This window comes from Pyxicephalus adspersus, chromosome 3, assembly GCF_032062135.1.
Source record: "Pyxicephalus adspersus chromosome 3, UCB_Pads_2.0, whole genome shotgun sequence".
Taxonomy (NCBI): Eukaryota; Metazoa; Chordata; class Amphibia; order Anura; family Pyxicephalidae; genus Pyxicephalus; species Pyxicephalus adspersus.
The window spans coordinates 107,090,845-107,115,981 of NC_092860.1; the positions used below are offsets into that span (position 1 = coordinate 107,090,845).

The window sequence follows — 25,137 nt, forward strand, 5'->3', positions numbered from 1 at the left end:
TTTCATTTAGAAAGAAAAAGTTTAGCTTTTCTTTAGGAGATAATATAAATTAGTGGAATGTCACCATGCCCTCATTAAAAGTGTCTGCTGACGTATGAGTGCTGAATGGATTCCTCATCACATCCTTGTAAATCATGTCGTGGAACACCATGAATGTTATGTGAGTTTATCTTGGCAATGATAATTTTGCCAGTTTGTGCACCATGCTTCTTCTAAAATTCCATACTTTGTTCTGCTTTCTCTGGGTTGTCAGACATTGTTTTCTAGTATGTGCAATCACATGTACTGAAATAGCTGAGTTGTCACACAAATCCTGATTTAATTGGGATGTGCTGGGAGTGTTGAGTGACTGAATTGTGAGTCAGAGCTTGCACAAAGTCATCAGCTGGCAATGGATTCCAATCATGGTGAGCTGCTGCTAATAGGATAACTCTGCTGGGCACCATGGCTTTTTGTTTTTTTTGATTAAGCAAGTAGCTGTTCTTGCTTAGAGACTGTCACAAGCCAATTTAATTTGACAATATTTTTACAGAATATGTGCATTTACCTTGTTAAATATTGTTTTACCTATAAAAGCTTCTATTGTTGAAATCCAAAAAGTCAATGAGATAAAGAAAATTTCACTTTTACAAAAACTTTTAAATGACAAAGTTTTCATGGGCTTGGTTTTAGGTCTGTGCAAGCATAGAGTTTTGACTCTGTTTCAAGCACGTGCAGTTTATGTGCAAGTTGAATTTTCTCGTTGGGCATGCACAGCTCAGTGTCTTCTAAATAAAAGGCAGCAATCGGCCAGGTAAAAGTGATTTATTGTAGAAGGGACATTGTCTCTTTCTGCAAAAAAGGAGTTGCTTTTTCCTGCAGTTTTTTTTTTTTGTAAATTTGTAGCTTTCACACTGAGAATAAGCGGCAGATGAGGAAAAGCAATTTTACCTAGAAAAGAATGTAATTACTTTTAATGAGGACCCCAATAATCCTCATACATACAAATATAGGGGATTTCTATATAATCCACATCATTGTTCTATAGCTTCTTTGTACACCTGTTCAACCAATGCTTTGTTTCTTTAATAACCTCACAATTTAATCCCAGTCCCGGAAGCTTGCGAGAATGATATTTACATAGCTCATCTCCTAGGCCAGACTCCACAAATAATTAGTTGTGTGTTTTGATCGTTAGTGAGTGGTGCCTGTAACTCCTTCCACATTCATTACTGACTGAAGCTCAGGAAGACAATAAATTTGATTATTGGAATAAAAAGTTTTTTTTTTTCTCATGTTCTGCCCTGCTTATAAATTTGTTGAAAAAGGTATATGTGTATATGACTGTTTGATTCAATAAACAGTGTCAGGCTAAATCCCTCTCTCTCTTGAGACTTACTAAGTATGCTGGCACTGAAAATAATTATAAGCGTCCGATCCACTTCAAAATGTTACTGTAACTCTTACTGCGGTCTTGGATGTACATGTTAAGTTTTCCAATATTTCATCGTAACACAGAATGTCATTTATAATGTCACAACTGCTTTCAAGTGGGTATATAGGTAATATTTACAGAACTATTTTAAGTGACTTTAGAGAGCTACTTATAGTATGTTTGCATTGAACAATGGAACATATCCTTACGCAGATCTACTTGTATTACATAAAGGCTCATTGAGTGGAGTCTCTGGGAAGAGTAGTCACATTCACTGGATTAACCCAACATACAAAAACAGGTTGATACAATGTAATTCCTTCTTTGTGTTCATCTTATCCTTTTCTTGGTGTGGCAAGATCTGAATTTTATTGCCTAACAAAGATTCTGGGCAATGACGTTCACTTTTTCATAATGTGTATACAGTAGGCTGGTGACTTAACTGTACATTGTGTACCTCTCCCTTGTTAAGTTTGTATTTGGGAACCTGGTCTCAAGACATGGCCATTTTCCTCATGTGTTTATTTACTGTTCATTGTATTATCATTGGCATCCCTCAATGACACGTGACTTCATGATGAAGTGCCGAGATGCCCTGAGCTATCTCTGAAACGCAGGTGAAAGTTAGAACCATCATTAGGATTATTGTTTAGGTAACCTTTGTGTTTATTTTCTTACCCTGGTGGCTTTAAAGCTCACTAATTACAACAGAGTAAGTGCACTTCATAATCAATGGGTTTAAAAATAAAATTATGTTTACAGTTTTTTTGTTTTATTGTTTGCATAATGTTCAAAGAGCAATACATGATGTTCAATAATAGCACATAGCAACCAATAAGTAATCATCTTCACATTCTGACATCTCGATGATCAAACCTCCTATTTTATTAAAGATTTTTTTTGTGTTATTGTATAACTTGCGTGACATTTCTGTAATACTATGCTACCCGTTGCTAGCTTGGCATCTGGTAGAATAGAATTTGCTTTGGTTATGGTGTCACGGCTATATGTTTTTCCTGGAGAGTGTATTGGCTTAAAAGACGTGTTTTATTGTGACCAGACCAGGAGGGCTTAGGGACACCATTGGTTAGGTGAATATAAGTTGCTACTATAAATAATACCTAATTGGTTATTGCCTTCATGGAAATAATTTCTCTTGTTTCTTTTGAACGTATTCGTTCCTTTTGACTAACTCTATTGTTCTGCAGACATTTGTACACGGAGGTTCGATTTTCATGTGCTTTACTGTAAAACACTGAATCTCCAAGTTGGTATTGTGAACATTATACAAACATTATAATATAAATATAAAACAAAATATGATAAATATTTAATTAATCCCTTTGTGTTCTAAGTTTTAGAAATGGGGGAGTAATTGCCTTACAGTTATCCTTACTTGTAATTCACTAAAATAAACTACATGGGTTTATATTTGAAGGACAACTATGCAAATTAACAGCCAGGTATGATTGACCTGATCTTTATTAGACAGTCTGGAAGGATCGGGCAAAATAGTTTCCAGTGACAAAATTTATTGTATACATTAACCAAAGTAAAAACTGGTGGGAAGAGAAAACAGGAGTAACCCCATCAGTCTAATGCTTGTCTATCACTGTCCAGTCGGCATAGTGAAGGTGAGGAGAAAGCACCGTTGTATCACTTCCACGATCTATAAATGTTAACAAGAAATTTGTTTCATCTATCTGGCCATACTGTGTGATAGGGTTGTATGAATTCCAAAACTGGGTGACAGAAATACAAATGCTTTTGTAGGTAAAATTCATCATGTGATTTAATTTGTATATTTAGATGTTTTGCAGCTTTAAAAGCAAAAATGTGAGTTCATTACAGTTACCTACTGTCTGGATCTTAGTCCAGAGGAGATTTTTGGCACTTTTATCCTGTGAGACTGGGACTAATTTGGTTTTAGAAATGGTCTCAAATCACCCTAAAGTGAGCAGTGTTAACACACCCTAGCTGATGGCAATACCAGGTATTAATATAATAGCAAGGAAGTAAAATTAGGAAACTGGTGTGTGTATGTATGTGAGTGTGTGTATTTATATGTATGTGTATTTCACCCCCCATAATATTATCAGAACTGTGTTAGTTTACTATTTTGTTACTGCACTTTAGTTTCGTATTCATTATGTATTTTAGTATTCATTATGTATGAATTATCCGTTTTTTAATATTACAGCTAGAGACATACTGTCCACTACAGTAGATAAGGTCATGTTTACACTATGGTCTTCTTAGTCTACACACTGGAAACTGATGACACTGCAGGAAGTAGATAATATGGGAGGGGTGCGTAGTCTTTTATTTTAAATGCTCACTAGCTCTCAGCCATGACGTGATGGCTGAAATAACTGATATCTGCTGTTTTGATGTGTTGAGATTTGAGCACTTTGAAAACAAACACCATTCTAATTATGTACATCATCACTTTCTCAAAGTTCTGTCTGCTTTGACTACTGTCTGTCTGTAGATTTGTTGGGGATATAGATAGAATCCACTATACATAGGCACGGCCTATAGACCTAAACTAACTTTTTGTGTAATCCTAGCTAAGCACCTGACCTTTGATCAATACTACTCTTTGGTTTGGATTTAGAACACGCATGTATATTATGTGTATCCACTTACAAGATGACAGATATAATTGTGCTTGTGCACCATACATTATATCAGATTTCTGCATTTTTAAAAAGCCAAACAGTGTATTTTCTTTGTTTATTTGCTATATGTTTTATGTGATGGGGTAACACATATGTAGTGTTTTAACTTTTTCAAGATTTTAAATGTTCAAATTTTATTTTATTTTTTTCACAGGTTTCTCTTTTGGATTCTAAAAGAAGCATGAATATTGGAATATATCTAAAGCAGTTTAAAAAGTAAGAATATCTGTCTGTCTGTCTATCCATCCTAATTACAAGTTTTCAGTCTTTATCTCTCACCTAAATCATAAGTGGTGTCAACTGGTGAAATCATTATTAAACTTTTGAGATCGGGTATGTAGTACAAAGGTGTATTTGGAAGGTCCACATTCTGATGAATCAATGTCATGGTATAGTCTACAAAGTTTCAGAATTATATGCCCTTGTATGTTGCACCATGCGTACAGAAGATAGTGTTTAGATGTTCTAATTCATTATACACACATTTATATAAATATGCTACTGAACCATATATGTTTAAATACATTCATTCACTTGAACCAAAGGTTGAATTTGTAGGCTGTTAAACATGAAATGTTTGTAGAAAATCTTTTTTTTTTTTTTTTTTTTTTAAATACTACTACTAATTAACACTAGCAGTAATTGCCATCAAGGACATTCAGTGCTTTTAAATCACGGATACAGAACAAATCTCTCCAAGGTGAGGACAGTTAGAAACACTGATATGCCACCAGCACCAAAATAGAGCAGAATCATTCAAAAGGAGACGTTTGTTTAAAAGTTTATAATTTTCAAATGACAGTAGTCACCTGGATAGTTAGGGGACTCCTCTCCCTAGCTGGTCCAAAAAAATAACCTAACCGGTTATACCTAATAAACTGGTCCAAAACAAAGAATGCTTTACATAGGTGGAAAATATTTATTTTAAGTATAACTGTATTTTAAATTCTGCTGACAGGTCCGCTGAACTTATCATTGATGATATTCGGACAGGAAAATGCGATTTATATGATTCTGAGGCACTACAAGAACTACTTAAGCTGTCTCCAGAGCCAGAAGAGGTAAACCAGATCTTTATACAATATGCATTATTCTATATTATAAAATTCTTGTGTGCAAACAAACAACTTATTGGAGATTTACATTTTAGTTTGCTCTCCTCCAGTATTTATTGCTCCGTGCTCTTTTTTTTTTTTTTTTTTTCCCCCTTGGATTTGGTGACTGATGATATAACTCCTTCACATTTGCATTATCAGCAGAACTAGCTATTTTTTTATGTTTGTGTAATTATTATTAAAGTTGTGGTTTTACCTAAATATTACATCAGTACAATAATTATTTTTCTTTTGTTCCTGGAGATGAATTTTAATGGATCTGATATGAGGTGGCGTCAATCTACATTTGTATTTTAGCTGTTCATTGACTTTATGGAAAGTTTGCTGTTCTTGGCAGTGAAGGTGTTAGTGATAAAGCCTCTGATCTCATTACTGACGTAATGCAGTTTCATTGATATGTGAGCTCTGTGCTGTGACTGCCTTTTACTCAATGTGACTTGTATGTACAGTTACAGATTGCTTAGTAGGACTCATTTTATTCAGACTTTACCAGACACAGATATTTTTTTGAAATACTGACACCACACTTTAAAGTTTAAATTACTGAAACATGTTGGACCCAAAACAGGTTGCTTGTTTCAGTTGTTTCCCCAAGGTGACCTGTATGTCCCTTTGTTTTGTTCTCACTTTACTCTGTCTGAGCATCAAATAACTTGTAATCAATATTAAAGTTGGAAAAGACAAATCCTGTTACATCACCGAATTCCAGTGTTGGTGTTTCCACTTACTAGTAGTTTAACACCCTTCCTGTCTCCAACTAGATAATTTAAATGACAGTCACAGAAAAGCAATACAGATTATAAGTAAATGATAGTGTCTGTTTAACAAGGCACAATTCTTTTATGAAAGTATAAAGCCAAGGCGTTTCCATTAGAATGCCTCAATGTTTTGTTCTATGTTCTTCTTCTTTACTTTTTGTACCTCTGTTCTAAATCTTAGTCTTTGTTCTCTTGTCAGGTTCATATACAGCAGTATTAACCGACATATTCCTATAAACATACCATTTTTTTTTTATAACAGGGAGTAAAATATGTACAAATGTACAATAATACGAGGGGGTGCTAAGATAGTTCCTGACTTTGTCCAGAAATAAGAGAGCCGGAGTTATGAAATAACACATTTATTCAACATATTCCTCCCTGAGACTGATGAACTTGGTACAGCGTAGTTGCAGCTTTTCTAGACCGTTCAAATAAAAGTCCTTTGGTTGGGCCGCAAACCAGCTCTCAGCAGCATCTTTGAGGTCAGAAATATCTTTAAAACGTTGCCCCTTCAGGTGTTTATTCAAATTCGGAAACAGATAATAGTCTGAAGGGGCCAGGTCAAGTGAGTAGGGGGGATGGTGGACCAATTGGAAACCCAGGGTGTTTAACTTGGCAGCCACAACGTTGGACGTGTGCGCAGGTGCATTGTCCTGCAAGAAAAGGATCCCTTTGGTCAACTTTCCCCGGTATTTTGTCCTAATTGCCTCCTTCAGCTGGTCCAGGAGGTTAGCATAATACTGTCCGCTGATACTAGAACCCTGAGGTAGGTAGTCCACCAGCAGAATATCGTCTTTGTGCCAGAAAACAGACGCCATGGCTTTTTTGGCCGATTTCTGGGTTCTTTGGCTGCGGGGATCCTCTGTGGCACCACTCCTTTGACTGTTCCTTGGTTTCAGGATCAAAGATGTGGAGCCAGGTTTCATCCTCAGTCACTAACCTAGCCAAAAAGTCCTGTTCAGCTTCAAAATGGGCCAAAACGGCTTTGGATGCTTCAACTCGTTCCTTTTTCTGATCACTGTTCAAACATTTCGGCACCCACTTCGCTGAAATCTTGTGCATGTCTAGGATAGTGGCGATAACAAACCCAACATGCTCGCGTGAGATGTCAAGTATCTGGGCTATCTTTTTTGCGGATATTGGCTAGTCCTCAATATTCAGCTCATGGACAGCATCACAGGTTGCCGGGTCAGTTGAGGTTGGGGGTCGCCCATTGCGGGGCTCATCTTCAATGGTGAAATGCCCAGTCTTGAAACAAGATATCCAGGTTTTGACAGTGCTGTAGGAAGGACATTTCTCCTCCAGTGTTTGTGACATCTCAGTGTGAATGTCCTTTGCTGACTTTCTCTGGAGAAACAAAAACTTCATGACTACCTGTAACTCCAACGACGTGAAACTTGCTTGTGCCTCTGCCATCACAGCTTCTCACTAAAAGAAAAAGTTTTAAGAATCAGAAAGACCTGATATTTGCACGGTTACATACATATACACTAATTGTTCTATTTCATCTGGAAGGGGGCAAAGCCAGGAACTTCTAAGCACCCCCTCGTATTAATGCAGAATAACAATAAAATGAACAGGCTGTCGATTATGTGTTCCATGGGCTTTATAACTTCACATTTACGTTTTTATTTTAAAAAATGTAATTATTTCTTTTGCTACTCGGAAGTGTTTTGTTTTTTTTTTTGTTTTTTTTTTTCTTAAGCTTTCTTGTCTATCATTATTCCCTGCATTTATTAAAATATTTTCATCCTACCCAGCCTAATCAGCCAATTTATATAATGTAGAGCACTGCAGCAAAAGCAAGAACCTTTGTGGTTTATGAGGACATCCTACCCTTTGTTTCCATAGCTTTTCTTAGCATAAGCTATAAATATCCTTGAACATCTATTAGGAATTAAGGAGATGATTCCTCAGGACTGGATGGCCTTTTACGTACATTTAATAGTTGAGGGAAAATGTTTTGTCTACGGCATTTTTGTGTTTTGATCTCATCTCCTCTTCTATTCTATAATTTAAAAGCAATGTGCTGAGAAGCAACTACCCAGGATACCTTTATTCTGTAGAATGCTGTTTCCTAAATTTGATGCCCATTTAAACCCAAAAACTCAAATCTATTTTATTGCAGCTTACCAGACCAGATGTAGCAGTCGCATTTTTTAAATTTTTTTCCACTTTATTTGCACCTATTAATTTTGTGAATATAACACCCACCCTGTCCTATGCTTACTTATGCCACTGTATCTATGAAGGTATTATTGATAACACCACATTAGGATGTGTTCATCTCTTTACATTGGAGGTGGAGAATTAATAGTTTACAAAAGATAGAATGAAAAGAAGACAAGGTTGTCTAGGACTTGGGTATATTCATAAAAAAATCACAATGACACATTTATGGCATTTATTAGAACATTTTTGAAGAATACTAAGTTTAATAATCACAGCATGGTACAAGTATCGGACAACAACAGGCCATACTGGTATATTGAATAGCACGGATACTGCAAATTTTAATGCAGGCAGATGTTCCCATACATCAGCCATTTTAGGCTAAAGGAGACTAAAATTGGCATTTAGTTTGACCCGGTGCACAGAAAGGGTGGTCTACGTTGAAAAAAACATAGTGCAACAATGTTAAAATTAGGAAATGCAGGAAAAAAAGGGTAATTAAAATACAAGCTATTTATTAACAATAATGTAAAATCCCTACAAAACTGTTTTTCCTGTTTTATAAACTCCAGCTAACAAATTGGTTGCTACATGAAAAATGATCATGGTATTTAATGCCTTTTGTTTATTTTTTAAGTATGCTGCTAAATCAATGAAGGACTCATTAGAAGATATCAAAGCCTTGTGCATAACCACTTAGGCAAATAGTAGAGATAATGGATAAAGAACATGTGTTTCAGACTGCACGCCATGCATCTTATCTGGGTTCCCAACGTGACCTTTGATACTAAACGGTGTGATTTTTTTTTTTGTCACATACAAGCACACATTTGTGTTTGAACTTCTATTCATTTTTTTTTTCTTTAGCATGTTGCGTGCAGTAGATCGAATTTGTTCATACATTTTGTTAAATGGTTTGCATGACAAATATGACATTTATCTTTATGTATAATTCTATAATAATAGACTGTGAAAGAAATCCCATTATTGAGATCCATTGTGATCTCAATACTATGGGAGGGATTATGTACAATTATATATAGTTGCAGTTTGTATAATTTATCCTGTTTTAACATGCAGCGATGGCTACAATGAAGATTACAAATAACCTTACAAGACTGTTGTTTTTTTATAGTATAAATAAAATCTTTTCAAAGTTTGGTGGAAAAGGGGGAATTTGGAAGAGCCATTATCGGATTAGTGAACTGTACAGTTTGGGAGTGTTCTTTCACAGTATGAACAATGCAAGTATCTTCTTTCAGTTTTATAAAATAAACCATCTGGTATATTCATTTAGGCTGATGGCTTTAATGTCTGGACATCATCCACACTTGTGTTTGCATTGTCAGATGATATCGTACCGCATTATTCATTTGTATGCAGGAAAATATGTCATGAAGACATAAGAAGTATATAGTTTTGTAATAATAATTTAATTTTTTTTTTTACTAGGTAAAGAAGTTAAAAACATTTACTGGAGAAATAACAAAGCTGTCCCTGGCCGATTCCTTTATGTACATGTTAATTCAGGTGCCAAAGTAAGTTTGCATGGAGTTAAATTTTACCTTCTGTGTATACTGTGCTTTCCCTCCTAAATAAATCCTAACTTTTTCAGTCAACCTTCAGCCACTTGTATTCAGATAAAATGAAAAAGTATTAGAACTTTTTTAAAACTATTGTTGAAGAAATATTGTATTGGAGAAGTTTCCATGTTTTTCCTGTACCAGGCACATATGTCACTGGCCAGAAAATAAAATTCAGAGATTTGTTTCTGGTATAGCAGCCTAGGAAAGTTTTTCCCTTGCGTTTATGATGGGTCTTCAAGTCAGGAACAATACAGGTTGACATTGAAAAATCCAGCAACCTCTGAACCTGAGGAGTGCCGGATTTTTGAAAATTCTGGATTTTTTACGGTTATATATGCTGTATATATTTAACATAAAATGACTACCTGTATAGTTCTTTAAATGATCCAGAATCCTTAATGGGGCTTTACAGCAGCAAATAAATGAGAAGGAATGAGCAGGAAAGCACGTGCAAGCAAGACCCAACAGCTGATTGTGGAGTACAGCGCCATCAAAACATAAACGGCGCCTCCAGAAAACAGTGTAAATTTGAAAATGCTCTCCACAAACCATGCCAGAAATCTGAAGGAACCGCATTATCAATAGCCAGATTTTGGAATGTCAACCTGTAACAAGAAATTGCTTTCAGATAAGGTTGTGACTCTAATCCTTTCCTGGTCAATGCAGAAAAAAGGGTTAGGGGTTTTGTGTTTTATGTGCAGTAGTTCAAACACATGTGTCTGTCCCAGTTTCATCATAAACAGAGGGATGTAAGACAAGCACTGAGATCTACCTGTATGTGCTCATGTTGCTAGAGAATCCAGACTTGCCATGATCAGGTTCCCTGAACACTGGCTGGCTGTGAATAGGAGGTGAAGGCACACCCCTACAATTTGGAAAATCTCTGCATAGGGTAACATGACTTTTTTGATGTTTTTTTTTTGTCATTCCATATACAGATATTTATTTAGAAGAAGTAAAAGATCTAACTTTATGGTGTAACCAAATAAAAATATATTTACTGTAGGAAGATTATTGCAGTGAGTGTTTAACAAGAAATCCTAACTCCCTTGCAGTAGGAGTGTATCAGCAAAAATAATTGCTGTTTATTATCTGCCTTTGTCTTTTTAATTATATCCCATTCAGTAGATTCCAATAACTCCATTTTCCAAAGCATCAGACTGAACAAATAAGAAAATGTAAATTTGGATATCTGCTCCATAATCCAGCAGCCTAGGGAAGCTGTAAAGAATTAGTAGGTACACATTTCAGTAGCTGCACAAAGGTGCATCAACTAGCAATGGGACTGAAGGCTGTTCAATATTCGGGTCCATGGTAAAAGACATTCATTAGCACAACAAATAATGGGAGTTAATTGCATCATAGAGAGCAGTCGCAGCTTTTACAGCATTCTTCAATCTGGGATTGACTTCCAAGCCCTATGTGATCTGTCACCACAAATTTCTCCCCTGCTTTTTTTTTTGCATCTATTGACTTCTTTCTTCAGTCATTGTTAATACAAGATTATGACATTATAACACCGCAGCTGTCTGCCCTAAAATGGGGGAATAAGTGGGTTGAAAAATGTGCACAGTGTGCGCAGAAAAGAAGAAATGGTTAAACAATTTTATTGCAGAAGAGGCATACAAATTCTCTTCTTCCACATTCTCAACAAAATTCCCTTTTTGCTTTCTACATAAAATATATATATGGGCTTGTGCGTTGTAAAGCCATAGCTGTTCACCAGAGCAGAGTTATCTGCATTTTTTAAAGCAGAGAAAGAGGATTTCAGTAAAGCTCCACGTACAACTTAATAACTGTGCAATTACAGAAGGATGGGCTCCTATTGATTGTATATTACTAAGCTTACACAGGATGACTGGAATTCACTTATGTGGAAAAACTACTTAAACTTCATATTTTTTAGACATATCATTGTTGTATTAGGTGCACCTCCTTTCTAATTAGCTTTTCAATGCTTGTTTTGTAAAGCCTATTTCATTGCTTTATTATTTGATGTGATTTATTGCTTGATTGTTTTTCTCTAGTTATTCTCTGCGAATAGAAGCAATGGTGCTTAAAAAAGAATTTTCACCCTCCTATTCCTCCCTAAGTAAGGACATGATGGTTATCAGGCTGGCTACACAAGGTGAGTGAATGAGTAACCTAGCAGGGGATATCTTTCACTTTACCTAAACGGGCTGTTTATCGGGCAGATTGAATCATAATCCAATAACTGACCATAGTTTGGACAATCCTGGTATATGAGACGCTATTTTCAAATACAATAACACATTCGCTTGTGTTTTATTCCCCCTTACAATAAGTTTAGGTTTGATACCAAGGCAGATTAGGCCTTACTGTGTATGGGCAAATCTGTTAACTTGGCTGTCTATGTTGGGTCTGTAGCTCAGACTGTACATAAGCACCCTTTTCTTATAAATATAGTAAAGTCTATGAATATTACTGCTGGTGATCAGCCCATCTACTGGGGTATCACTGTCAGTAGTTTACCTATATAAAATGTAATAATACGTATAATATATCCTTTGAAATGCAGGATAGGATAGGATTGCAGCCTGGACTTTTAGCCATATGGAGACTGAGATCTGGTAAACCATCCATGTCTAAATGTTGGCCACATATTGGGAACCGTTCTGACAAAATCTAAATAACCACAGTCTATAAAAACAAATATATATTACATGCTGTAATGTTTGGGTGCCTGTTTCCTGAGTGTATTTTTAACTATACTTTGTGCAATAATATTTAGGTGGATAGTCAGACATATCCATTTCTCATTTATAAATGTTAAACACACCCATTGTACAAGGTGCCCATTAACTGCAGCTCTGGGTGCTGCAGGTCTTTTGAAAGGGATCATTTAGGATTTTAAAAGGAACCTGACCCACATTTTGTTCGGGTGTGTAATGTGGGAGGATAGAAAAAAACCTAATTATTCTTCTGTTCATATAGGTTATTTGCTATAAATAAATGTGACAAGAATTGAATTTCTATGAATCAAAAAAAGAATAGAGCATAAAATTATACAGAATAATGTACACCCTTTACGAGTGAGTTATGTTTATTATATCTATTACATTACAGATGATTCCCAGAGTGCTACACACTGGCTAAAACGTCAGCACAACAAATGCTTTCCTTTTTGAGGCTCCCTTTTATCAGCTTTAAACTTTGGACTTCAGTCCTCCAATAAGGGCTGTATAATAATAATAATGTTGATGATTTTTTCACATGTGTGCACATTAGGATTTGAGCAATTAACAGGCTTCTTTCATCCAGGAAACAAACATAGACTACATTGTATGGTTTACCTGTTCTGAGTCTGAATCACATGATCGCTTGCTACTCCTATTACTGTTTTCAATCAAAAAAATAGCTAAAAGGATCAAAAAAACTTTGTGTACATAGATAATTGCAAATTATACAAATATACATTGATAATATTGTTTGTATTCAAATGTATGATTGTGAATTAAATGTATGTCTGTGAAGCATTAATGGACATACTGTTCCGGTTCTGGGACTTTTTGAGGCCAAAAATTCTATGTGGACTCCCTCTGGGTTTAATCATCTTTAATTATAAGCCTGGCCTGATGAGTAATAACTTGGCCTGTCTGTTACCATCACTGAGTAATATGAGAAGTGAAGTTGTAGAACTTTTATAGCCAAATTAAAGGCTTAAGACATTAAGAATTATGACTGCTGAAAAAAACGTGGGATGAACTTCTTGGTTACATCTGCAGTTGAATGTATGCAGTCACAGGCTCTACTTGAACCTTTCTCAAAGTCAGCACCTATGGTTTCAGATATTCTTGGATGCTCTAATGTTCATTTCTTGCACTGATATGAGAGCCTGGCGCCCCAACTTTCCATCATCTAAGCTTCAATATTACATTCTGAGGCTTTGGTATCAGATTTGGTAATAGTACAATAGTAAGGTTTAGGAAAGGGGATGTATGGGGCTGGGATTCTGATCCTATCCCATGTGCTCTTATTTGGGAAGTAAGTATAAATTACAACATTGGGGATTTTAGGTAATGGGAGTGATTACAGTGAGGGAGGACTTGACTTGCAGGTACTGGGGTGGGGTTGTTATGCTCAGACCATTTCAGATTAGGTTAGCATGTAAAACTTGCTCATGTAGATGGGCGTTGTTGAAAGCTGCCTTTCACATTTGAATGCAGCACAAATTGCTTTTTACCTGCTTTGCCTGCCATGCAAAGCAATCTCAATAGAACTGACTTCTTTCACAGTAATGCAATGCAAAGTAGGCTAAACAGCTTCAGACTGTCATCCATACTTGCTTGTCTGTGTTGTTGTTTATGTACTAAAAACAAAATGTTTCCTTATACTTTTTATCTTTATATATAGATAGTTTGACTTTAAAGCCTCCTTTCCTGTTGCTTTTACTAGTCAACAGTAAAGCATAGCAGTGAAATTTGTCTTTAAAAAAGTGATAGGAGATGATTACATTTAAATGATGCCATCTGCAGCTACAGTCTTGTTTAAAAGAGTTTTAGAACATCCTTCAAAAGAAAAAAAAAAACATTGTGTTGCTGTTCAATCCATGAATAATAAGTAGGGGATATATTACAGTTACCCAGGCAGTGAGCGGTATTATATTGCACAGGCTTCAGAAGAAGGATGTATATAGACAGAAGTGTGGACCCCGTGTTTGTGGTGTTCTTTATTGGTGTACTTTAGATTAGATGAATGTACCATGCAATTCTGTTAAGTGTTCAGAGAGATGAGAAATGTATTGCCTTGAATAGATGTGGAAAATAGGATGTTGCATTTACACCTTGTCCTGAGCATTCCATAGTAAATTGTGTCTTTTCTCCTTTAGAGCTGATGTCATGTGAGCAGCTGCATTCCATTTTGTACTTGGTGCTTCAAGCTGGGAACATTATGAATGCGGTAAGGGTGAAATTTTTGTTCTACACTTTTCAACTTAATGCATGGTTTATCTTTTTTTAAATGCCATTTAATGACTTTTAACTTTTTTTTCCTGTTCTGTAGGGGGGTTATGCTGGAAATGCTGTTGGATTTAAATTGTCGTCATTGCTCAGACTTGCAGACACAAAGGCAAATAAACCTGGAATGAATCTGTTACATTTTGTGGCTTTGGTATGTATACACATTTTTTATATTTCTCTCTGAAATCTTTTCTATGGTTTGCTAGAGGACTGATATCCAAAGCTGCCTTTAAGTGCTGTTAGGTCAAAGGCAATGAAGCAGGCAAGTGGCTTTGGTCCAACAATGGTCAAAAAAGCAAGGTGTAACCCTCAGAGGTTATTTTTATTTTTAACTGACTATTCTAAGTATGTCTTCATCCTTTTTGTTTTTTTAACTAGAAACTGGGCAAAATCATTTTTTTTGTTGGGGTTGTTGGAGTATAATACTCCATTCCCACCTGAACAAAGTATTCTCACGAGAAAAGGAGTGGAAAGCTCTGTAACCAAGCACTTCTAAACTTCCCTACTATCCAAAAAAGTTAGAACATGTTTTGCCTTGACATTAGAATGGATTCTGACCCTGTTGCTAATGATCTACCTAGTGCAAATCACACTCTAAACCCAAATGCTGCAAGCCAACCATTGTTACCACTGAGCCGTGTGTGAGCTTTTATAGGTTATTGATGTATTTAATGAATATTTTTTGGTAAACCTAATTAATATGTTTGTTTACATTGCATTAAATAATTTAGTAATAATATTTATGTTTACTATGTATTTTAGGAAGCCCAGAAAAAAGATTCTGCTCTGCTGACCTTCTCTGAGATGTTGCAGCATATTAATGAAGCTGCCAGGTAACAGTACACTGAAATTATACAGATAATTTTGTTAGCATTTAATATCTGTTTACAGGGCCCAGTATAGCTGAGGGTAAATTAGTGTTCTAAGCTGCATTTATGTAAAGAATCTACTCATCATTGACATCCAAAGTGTCTTTGTGCCATTCGAAAGATGGCAGATGGCCCTGCCCCAGGGACAATCTATGTGCAGTAGATATTTGTATTCACTGAATACATCCTGTGAGATATTCTCATATGTTATCTGTACACAGCAACATAGCCTTGGAAGAAATGAGCTTTCTATTGTTTACACATATGGCAGAGCGAAGTATCCATTCCCCATTTATCACGTTCGGTAACAGGAGTCAGCTAGACTAAAATCTGTTTGCAGCACTTGTGTTCTGAAACGTGCGCAAAAATGCTCTTTCCAGGCACATGGGAACAGGTAACTTTATGTTCTGTACCTGCCAGTAGTGCCCGTGACTCTTGACACACAATAAGTCCCATGTTTGTATTGTAGGAATGTCTTGTTTATACTGTATACATGGCATTGCCTAAGACACAACTCTGAGCTGCCATAGTTTTCTAATGGAATAATTAATTTTATAAAAGCAGACGTGTATACAAGCAATAAACTTCATGTGCAGTTTAATCCTTTCTGTTCTTTAGAAAACGTAACACAGAGAATACCAAGCATCATTTGTGTATCAAATATCATGTTATGAGTGAGGATGGCTTAATTCAGTTCAGCCAACAAGCAGTGCACATTATTAGTTTTTTTTATTAACTTGTATTTAGAAAGTGAAACATATTACACAGCACTTATTTATATGCACATGCAGTTAGATACTGTCCTCCTAGAGACATATAAGCCTTGTAACTCTCATATTTTCTAGCATGTGCTGCAAGCAGGAACATTTGTCACCACCCATTGTGACCTTTTTTTTTTTCAATTATTGAAGCTGAATAATCTGGTTTAAACATGATAAACTTTAGCAGTTTCACAATTTTGATATCATTGGTGATTTATTACCAGTGTTGCAAAAAAAGAATTAAAAAGAATTGTTTTAAATGTTCTGCCTGTAGGAAAAAAGAGCAGAATTTAACCTCCTGATGTCAGGCACTTGGCTTTCCCACATTACTTGCTTGGGGGCTGCTTTTCACTTGTTACTATGACAGAGAAAGAGGGGTCAAAAGGCTGATTCATGCACAAAAGCCCAGCTTGTCCGCTGGCAGTGAGCAAATCAGAATCGTCAGAATAGTGAGGGAATGTATGCTGGCATGGTGAGAAGCATCAATCCCCTTTCTCCCACACATTTCTTCTGTATCTGTACAAGCATCCACATTCTCCCTGGTCTTGACCACTGGTGATTTTTATTTTCTCCCCTTCCAATATATTGTATGCCCATTTTTATCCATGCTTTTTTGTTAGAGCCATATGTGCTGATTGGGGTTATTGCCCTGCAATAGCACAACATAGTTATTACAGGAAGCAGACCTGTTCCATTACTAGTAATGGAAATATGTAAAGCAATTTGTGTCATTACTGAATTACAATCCATTATGTTATGAAAGTGGGCGATAGGTCAGACGACAGACCCGGTAACAAATAATTTGGAAAGTTATCATTAAAAAGGTAAAACAAACATCAGTGCTCTTAGAATTGCAGAAAGAGAGAAGTTACTGGGCATATGGTGACAGTAGGTTTTGTGCCAATTAACTTTTCCTGTCCGTAATGTTTGTTATGTGAGTGTTTAGCATTTTCAGGGAAAGTTGTTCTATGTGATTGCTTGCTTCCACCCAACTTATCTTACTTTTACTTGGACAAGAAGGCAAGGCTTTGTTTGAGGTTCTGGAGTTTGGTGACATAATCAAGTATTACAATTTTAGTCTCGTGTCTTTAAATAACTTTTTTATTTTTTTTTTTTTTTTAAGGTTATCCACAGAAAATATAGAGACAGAATTTCATTTACTCTCTACAAAAACAAAAACCATTAAAGACCAAATCAAAAAGGACCCCGAACTGATGCAACAAATGGAAGATTTTTTGCAGGTACTTGAATGCATACATTTTTTGGCTAGTAGTAATAGACCACAAACAAAAAGATCTTGGTGTCCACACAAACCCCAGATGGAGGGGGATACTGAATCTAAAAACCATAATATCATAAATCAGCATCAAAGCAGATGTTGGTTGTCCAAGAACATGTTGGTAGGTGTGAAAACTCCTTTGTACAGCTAAAAACCAGACTAGACACAGGCTACATGACAGAATGTTGTTTTTAAAGCTACAACATTGGTAGTGTCATTCAAAGTATGTATTTAGGCCTCACCAGTATTTGTATTTGGGTGGTCTTATTATTTCATTATACTGCAGGTTGCCGTAAAGGAGATGAAAGAACTGGACAAGCAGAGAATAGAGTTACAGAAAGAGGGTCACACCCTTATTGATTTCTTCTGTGAAGACAAAGAAACCATGAAACTTGATGAATGTTTCCAGATATTCCGGGATTTTTGTGACAAGTTTAACAAAGCAGTAAAGGTAAGGTGACCATACCAAAATAAAATGACAGCGGCTACCATCTTTTCCACTATACATAAGTCAGTTTAAATAGAGTGAAAGTGGACACTGATCCTTGTTTTTTTTTTCTGTCCGCCTCTAAAATTCACCTAAAATATCTGAAAAGTTTAAGAATTGCCTTTTTTAGCAATGTTCTTTTAGACAACATATAAAGATATAGTATGATATTCTAGATTAGTCAATAATTAGGTATTTCTGTGTCAAGTATTTCTATTTCAAGTCTTCTTTTCATTATATGTGTCTTTGCACAAGACGTTATATAAGCCTTATTGAAAGGTCAGATTGAAGAGCCCAAACAATTATTTTTCTAACTTTACAAAACATTTGGAGAACAAAATCTTGAATATAAAGTGTCAGATTGCATACATTACCATTGTGTGCCTTTTGTACCAGAGTTTAGTTATCCCCAGATCTTTGTGTACAGGATGTTAGCTATAGACCCATGAACCACCATCCTTTATACAGCAGCTTCCTGATCGTTGAGTAATAAGTAACTTAACTTTAAAACCCTTAATACAGGGCCAGTGATCCTAAAGACGGGTGCAGCCCTGGAGCTCATTTGCATGCTTACTTTCTTTTCCATTCAGAAAGTAACGCTAGCCTTGCACCAGCAATATGAAAATTATGTTGGGAGCAATAGTTTTACTATTGATGGCGCTGTCTGTGAGCAATGTTTCTGAGCTGCAATGGCTACCTGATGTCTCCAAATCACAATTGCATACAGCCCAAGCGACACTCTTGGTACATGCATATTGTTGAACAGACAAAACAATTTTTATACTAGTTACATTGGTTGCCCTGACCATTGTGTATACGTATAGTTTGATGTATAGATTATTGCCAATGTCTTCTGATAAAACAAGTTATCTTATTCAGATAACTTCTTATTCTTATTATTTTCTACCACTGTAGGAGAATAAAGAAAGAGAATTACAAGACCTTCGCCAAAAGCAGAGACTGAAGGAAATGGAGCTAAAACGTCAGTCCTGGGTCTGTGTAGAGGCTGGAGGATTTGGAAGGAGCAGCAGTGAAAGTGATGTGGAGTTACTAACAAAAAAGGGACTAGAGGAATTTTTATTACAAAGGCCCCAAAGTCCACTGAGTAGGACTTCTAGCACAAGGCGTTCCCGGCACTCATTAGGTGTTACAGCTGACAGAGAGCTTGAGATGTACTTGAAAGCCCCTCAAGATGATCAGCTAAACAAATGTAATAGTCTACCCAGAACACAAGGTCGTCAGTCAAGACCAACAATTGCATGGATGAATTCCAAAGACAAAAATGAACAGCACAATACGCACTTAAGTAATAATGAAGCCATTAAATGTTCCCCAACCTTGCCTACGGTACCTATTAGTAGTTTGGGAGATGACCACACCGCTGTAATGAATAAAAATTACAAGCAGACCAATATAGACCGTAACAACAACCAGCCACAAAACTGCCAAGATAATGGAGAAACTTCATTTAAAAAGACTCCTTTAAGCCCATTAGCAGTTACTGTTCAGGGACATGAACTGGTTAAAAAGTTACATAAATTTGATCTACACGGATCTGTGCATGAAAACACAGAAGATATTAGTATTACAGATTTGGAGACCTTTGAAGATACAAGTTTTTATTCCCGTAGCCTTGCAGGTGAACCTATCCCATCATCTAAACATACCAAAGATTTGCCCTCTAGTACATCTGATGAGGACATTGATATGACTGAAGGATATTCTAACAGTGGGAGCACTCCTGTGTCAGAAAATGCATGCACCTCTGAAAAAAAAGGTGATGGTTCAATTTTTTACCTTGAAGATTCAACTGAAAACTCATTATCTTTAAATTGTCCTGAAGCACAAAGTGTCATCTGTAATAATGGGGACACATCAGTTGTAAGTGAAACAAAAAAGAAAATATCAAACGAATCTCCTGATCAGCACAAAAATGTAGACTGTAGCACTGGAGATGCTGGCAGTACTAAAGAAAATACCATAAAATGTAAAGATCAAAAAAGACACAACTCTGTAAAAGAGCGAACACCAAGTTTCACAAAAACAAATACTGCTCGTTTAAACAATACAGCTACAACAAAACCTGTGCGCATGTTGAATCAGTCCGAGCATGAGACAATGCGAAAGGTTGTCCCCATTTCTAGGACCACGAAGCCAGGAAGTATAAAACGTACAGAGCTGAGAAGCTCATTGCGAGATGAAGGTAAATCTGATGAACTGAAGCAGACCTTTCGTCATTCCCTTAGAGCCAAAAATGATAATGTCCCAAAGGCTTCCACAATTACTAATCCACCTACTGAGGAACCCAAGTTACAAAGAGGTTCAAGTTTTATATCGAACAGTTCGCGTTTTCAAAGAGACCAAATTCAGCGCAAAAGTTCTGTAAGAAAACCAGCCGCAAAACCAGTCAGGAATATAACCAAACCAAAGCCCGATGAAAGCAAAATTTGCCGGACATCTCCTAAGGAATCTAATTCGGTTGATACCAGTAAACCACAATCCACCACAACTGTCACCAGCCCTAAAACCTTACCCTCAACACCAAGCTTTGCGCGAAACACTGTTGCATCCTCCTCAAGACGTGCAAAACCAGAGCAGTCTCCGCCAACATCAAGGAGGTCGGCAACAATAACTAGATCATCATCACTACGCCAGTCTAAAGGAAAGTCTGAACCAGTAACTAGGGATGCCAACCCAAGGGAAAATGGAAGTGTAAATACATTTAGAAGGAGCACTAGTATGAGGACAACTGGGAAAGGGATGGATGTTGCTGGAAACAGCACACTTGAGACAGTCCAGAAGGACAAAAGCATTGTTGAAAAGTCGTCTGGGAAACTTAAAGACACAGGCAAAGCTACCCTAGGTAAAATACTGAAACCTTTGCTGAAGTAGATGGGTTAAACTAAAGCTCCCATTGTTAACATGACAACCCCAGTCTGGGTGAGCTGAAAAGAAATGTTAGTTTCCCATTTTGACGAGCTGCACAAATTATAGTGGCAGCAATGGTGACTGTTAGTATAGCCAGGTATCCTGTGTTACAATTGGATTAGACAGCTTCATGAAGGAATTTGTGCTGGATGTAATATGATATTCGTAGAGCTCCACCTGATGGGATTTTTATGTGGATTGCAGTAATTGGAAAGCTTTACTTTTAAAGGAGATTGTTCAACTGTAAAACAGAACTCTGGTTAGTGTTTGACCTCAAATGGTACAAATTACTCACTGACTTTGTATGGTTGGCTGCTTCCAGCTAATGGTATACTTGATCATACTGCCACTGGCATTGATAAGGACTCCGCTGGGTGGAGTCTTTTTGCTTAACTGGATGATCTAATGACTGTCACAGGTGTATTTCACAGCCTCGCAAGAAAGCACACAAGAGGATGAGTCATTGACAACAATGTTGAGTTCATATACAAAGCTATCCAGTTTCAAGTGTACAAAAGTGCCATGTATTTATTATACATTTGAAAGGTGTTAATTTACTATATTTAAATGGTGAATCTTTGTTGAGCGCACTTCAGCCATTCCATGTTTTTCCATTGTCCTTGTTCGTTATTTTTAACATGTGAATCCTGCTGCTAGGTTGTCCTGTAAGCTTTGATCGTGGAAAAAAAAAAATAACTTTTTGCTCTTCGTATTCCTCTCACTGTTGGCTAAACAGAATGGAACTCACGTGTAATGAATAATAACTATTTTCTCCCAGAACTCTGCAACTGGGCTCAATTAAAGCCAGATATGTTTACACATAGGTCACAGCTCAGATGAGAAGTCTTTGTGGCACGTTCCATATTCTGAGCTTATAATCGCTTATATGTGTTGGTTACCAAGAAAATGTACATCTTTTGAAAAGCATGTTAACTGATTAGAGAAAAGAGTTATGAAAATGTATTGACTCTCAGCAGCAAGGTTTTTTTTTTAAATATCGTTGGAGGGTTTCTGGATTTTTATTGCTAGCTGTTGACCCACTAGGAAATATATATTTTTTCCTGTGTGTCCCAGTAAAATCTCTCAGATGACAACAAAAATACATCAAAAATACATTTTCTAGATATAAGAAAAGCATAGAACTTCTGTGAGGTTTGTTTTTACTCCCTGTAATCTGAGTTGTGCCCTTATATTACAGAAGTCACAACATAGGACCCACAGAATGTTTAAGATTGAAAGGTTGTATAAGGTTACTGCAATTTGCATTTTGCTATCTTCAATATGTTGTATGTTATATTGGTATGGTAAAAACATGGCATAATGTATGAATCTTCAAAAGGACCAAAGACTAACCAAGGTTAAGACAATGACTGAATGATACTTATTTTATACATGAAATTAAATTTGCCCAGTTATAACTCCTATCGTAACCACTATGGGATTCTGGGGCACTGATGGTGCTTTTGTAGGGTGTTGAGCCACACTTTTGTATATGTATTGCTTTATTTGACAAGTACTCATGATACTTTGCTCAAGTTTTGGAGTCTTTTCCTTGGATACTAGCAATTATCTGGCCAAGCAGCGAAGTTACTTATTGCCAATATTATGGCAGTCCACAAACCAGAAAACATCAAAATATTTATAGCATCCTTCAAACTTGCCTGACATAACTAGTGTGATTTATATGACTCAGTTGGAGTTTTCTTGTGTTTTTTTTTAAGATACGAGTACTTAATGTTGCATTATTTGAAGATAAGGTGTATATCCAACCCAATACTTTCTTTTCATTAGATACGTGTTGCCTTATTACAGCTGATTGCTGCTTTCTGCCTATATATGTTGGTGATAAAGTAGGCATAAGTGTTTTTTTTTACCAGAACAGGTCAAAGACTGAGCACAATATTCATTCATTATCTAGGCATTGTGTATCATATTGAATTTAGACCAAGTGGCCTTTAGAGATCTGTGTATCCTTCTGGAAGGGTTAAAATAAACAAAATCTACATTTCTCCCCATTTCTTTGGAGAATGACAAATCACGTTTTATATAACACCTTCGCTTACAAGGACAACCTCTTTAGGCTTAATGAGCACTTCCAGCATTCACACACTGGGTCGTTCACACCAACACTGCCAGTTACATTGCACTGACAGCTAAGATTTATAGAAAAGGGCATCCACGGACCACCTGAGTTCCCTTAGGTAAACCTGTCATAGAGGGCGGAAAACTTGTGGCTGCTCCCTCTGACTTCTGGATAGTAGTACAGTCAGGGAAACATAAGCAAACATTTTTGAATGATCCAATCATGCATAATCCAAGCATTGATGTCTGTTGGCTGAAATGTTTTTGGTCGTTAAGGCCAGGAAATATATACATTCCAAAAAAATATTTTTTACCTCCTGCACCTCAATTATGTGATCTGGAACCTTTTTAGCTTATAACTGCAGATTTTTCTATGAAATCCTTTTGAGTATAGGCAGATCATTTATACCACTTGACCAAACCATCAGTGCTTTAGTTTATGTTGCCAAAGCAATGACTTGGACATATTTTACTTAATACTTTGCAAGTGTGTTACTAGATCATAAAAGTATCCTCTGTAGTAAATGTTTATTGAGCAGAATGGATGGTGAATGCTTGTTTGTTTTTTCCTCCAGTTCAAGTAATATGAACAGGTTATCCTTTCTTTCTGTCCAGGTATCATTCATTGGCTGTGTATGAAAGTAGATACTCAGGGGCAGGATGCACAGCATTGCTATTTGGTGTTTTACTTTTTGTCAATGATTCTCATTTGTATGTACTTTGAACTACAGATTCCAGCTATAAGTTTATTTAAATGTGTTTAATAATGTAAATTTGTATACTAGAAGGTACAGTGTACATAGGCAAGATATATTTAAAGGACCTTTACATATTTCAGAATAGTTTGCTAATAAATATCTCAATTTACGAATACAAAGTTTATTGTGTTTTCTTTTTCAACTTCCTTAGTTTGCTAATGGACACAATTAAAAATTGAACTTCTGGTATATTTATTTCTGAATGAACATAAATCCACATCATGTACAACAAATGCACACATATACACGTGAACTCATGTAATGCCCTGTAAAAAAATGTTCACAGCATAAAACCTGTACAGATACAAGAGCAGTGGACAGGACCCAGCAGATACAGATTTGCAGAAAGATACAGGTACAAGACCAAAGACTGCAGTGACCAGTCCTAATACTTGGAGGAAAGGTTTCACACTTGTACAAATCCAGAAAGCACAAGTAAGATTACTTGTGCCTCTTGTAATTTGACAATATTTTTGTTTTCTGTAGTTCAGCTATAAGTAATTGTCTAATCAGTTCCCAAATGGCTTTTGGACATAGAAGTATTTTTTGCTTCATAAAAACCTGCCTGAAGTACAGGTGTCAGGAAGACTTCCAGCTTTAAGTATGGAATTCTAAAATGTCATGTGAATGCATGCCAAGAAGTAGAAAGAGGTGGGAACCCTATGAAACTCTCCTTCTATGCATTGGGCCTCTTATAAAGGGTTGTTTTTGCCCCTATACCACAGGTTCCTGGTCCTCCACTTTTTGTTGCCCATAGCAGCTAATTGGAAATACTGCAAAATGTAACATGATTTTATTTTTTTTTTAAAGGTATACTTCTGCAAAGCTCTGGTAACTCCAGCTGAAACATTTGACATAATACATTGTTGATAACTCCGGTAGGGGTTTTTATTTTTGTCTGTGTCTCTATAGGGGAGGTGTCATGAAGTAAAGAGAAATACAACATGGAAACATAAAGTGCAGTGCCACACTTATTCCTGTTCTGTTGACACCTTGGAGATGAGTTTTAAGGATACATAAAATATGATAAAACATAAATTATATCAAGGACCATGTTATTCTGCAGGCAATGTATTCTTTTAGACATACACAAATGCAGGTCAACACATGAATTCTGTGGATGTGTTTGACCTGCTTAGTTCTGTGCTTTAGCATATAGTAGGTCCCAATGAGGTGTGTTTGGTTTGCAGACAAAACAGGTCAAATGTAGCATTTTCTTGCTGGTATTTGCATTCCATCCCAGTGCTTAAAAAGTGTTTTTGACA

At 36.3% G+C, this 25,137-nt stretch overlaps 1 protein-coding gene across 1 annotated transcript in view; it reads left to right on the plus strand.

Moving 5' to 3' along the window:
* FHDC1 (FH2 domain containing 1) overlaps nucleotides 1-23,977 on the plus strand; it is a 37,791-nt gene extending 13,814 nt beyond the window's left edge. The window contains exons 3-12 of the mRNA XM_072405926.1: nucleotides 4,250-4,311; nucleotides 5,054-5,156; nucleotides 9,596-9,681; nucleotides 11,757-11,857; nucleotides 14,579-14,649; nucleotides 14,752-14,859; nucleotides 15,471-15,541; nucleotides 17,462-17,579; nucleotides 17,904-18,068; nucleotides 19,020-23,977. Coding sequence (XP_072262027.1) covers nucleotides 4,250-4,311; nucleotides 5,054-5,156; nucleotides 9,596-9,681; nucleotides 11,757-11,857; nucleotides 14,579-14,649; nucleotides 14,752-14,859; nucleotides 15,471-15,541; nucleotides 17,462-17,579; nucleotides 17,904-18,068; nucleotides 19,020-20,996 — 2,862 coding nt within the window. The 3' untranslated portion in view covers nucleotides 20,997-23,977. The remainder of the gene's footprint in view (nucleotides 1-4,249; nucleotides 4,312-5,053; nucleotides 5,157-9,595; nucleotides 9,682-11,756; nucleotides 11,858-14,578; nucleotides 14,650-14,751; nucleotides 14,860-15,470; nucleotides 15,542-17,461; nucleotides 17,580-17,903; nucleotides 18,069-19,019) is intronic.
* The last annotated feature ends 1,160 nt before the right edge of the window (nucleotides 23,978-25,137 follow it).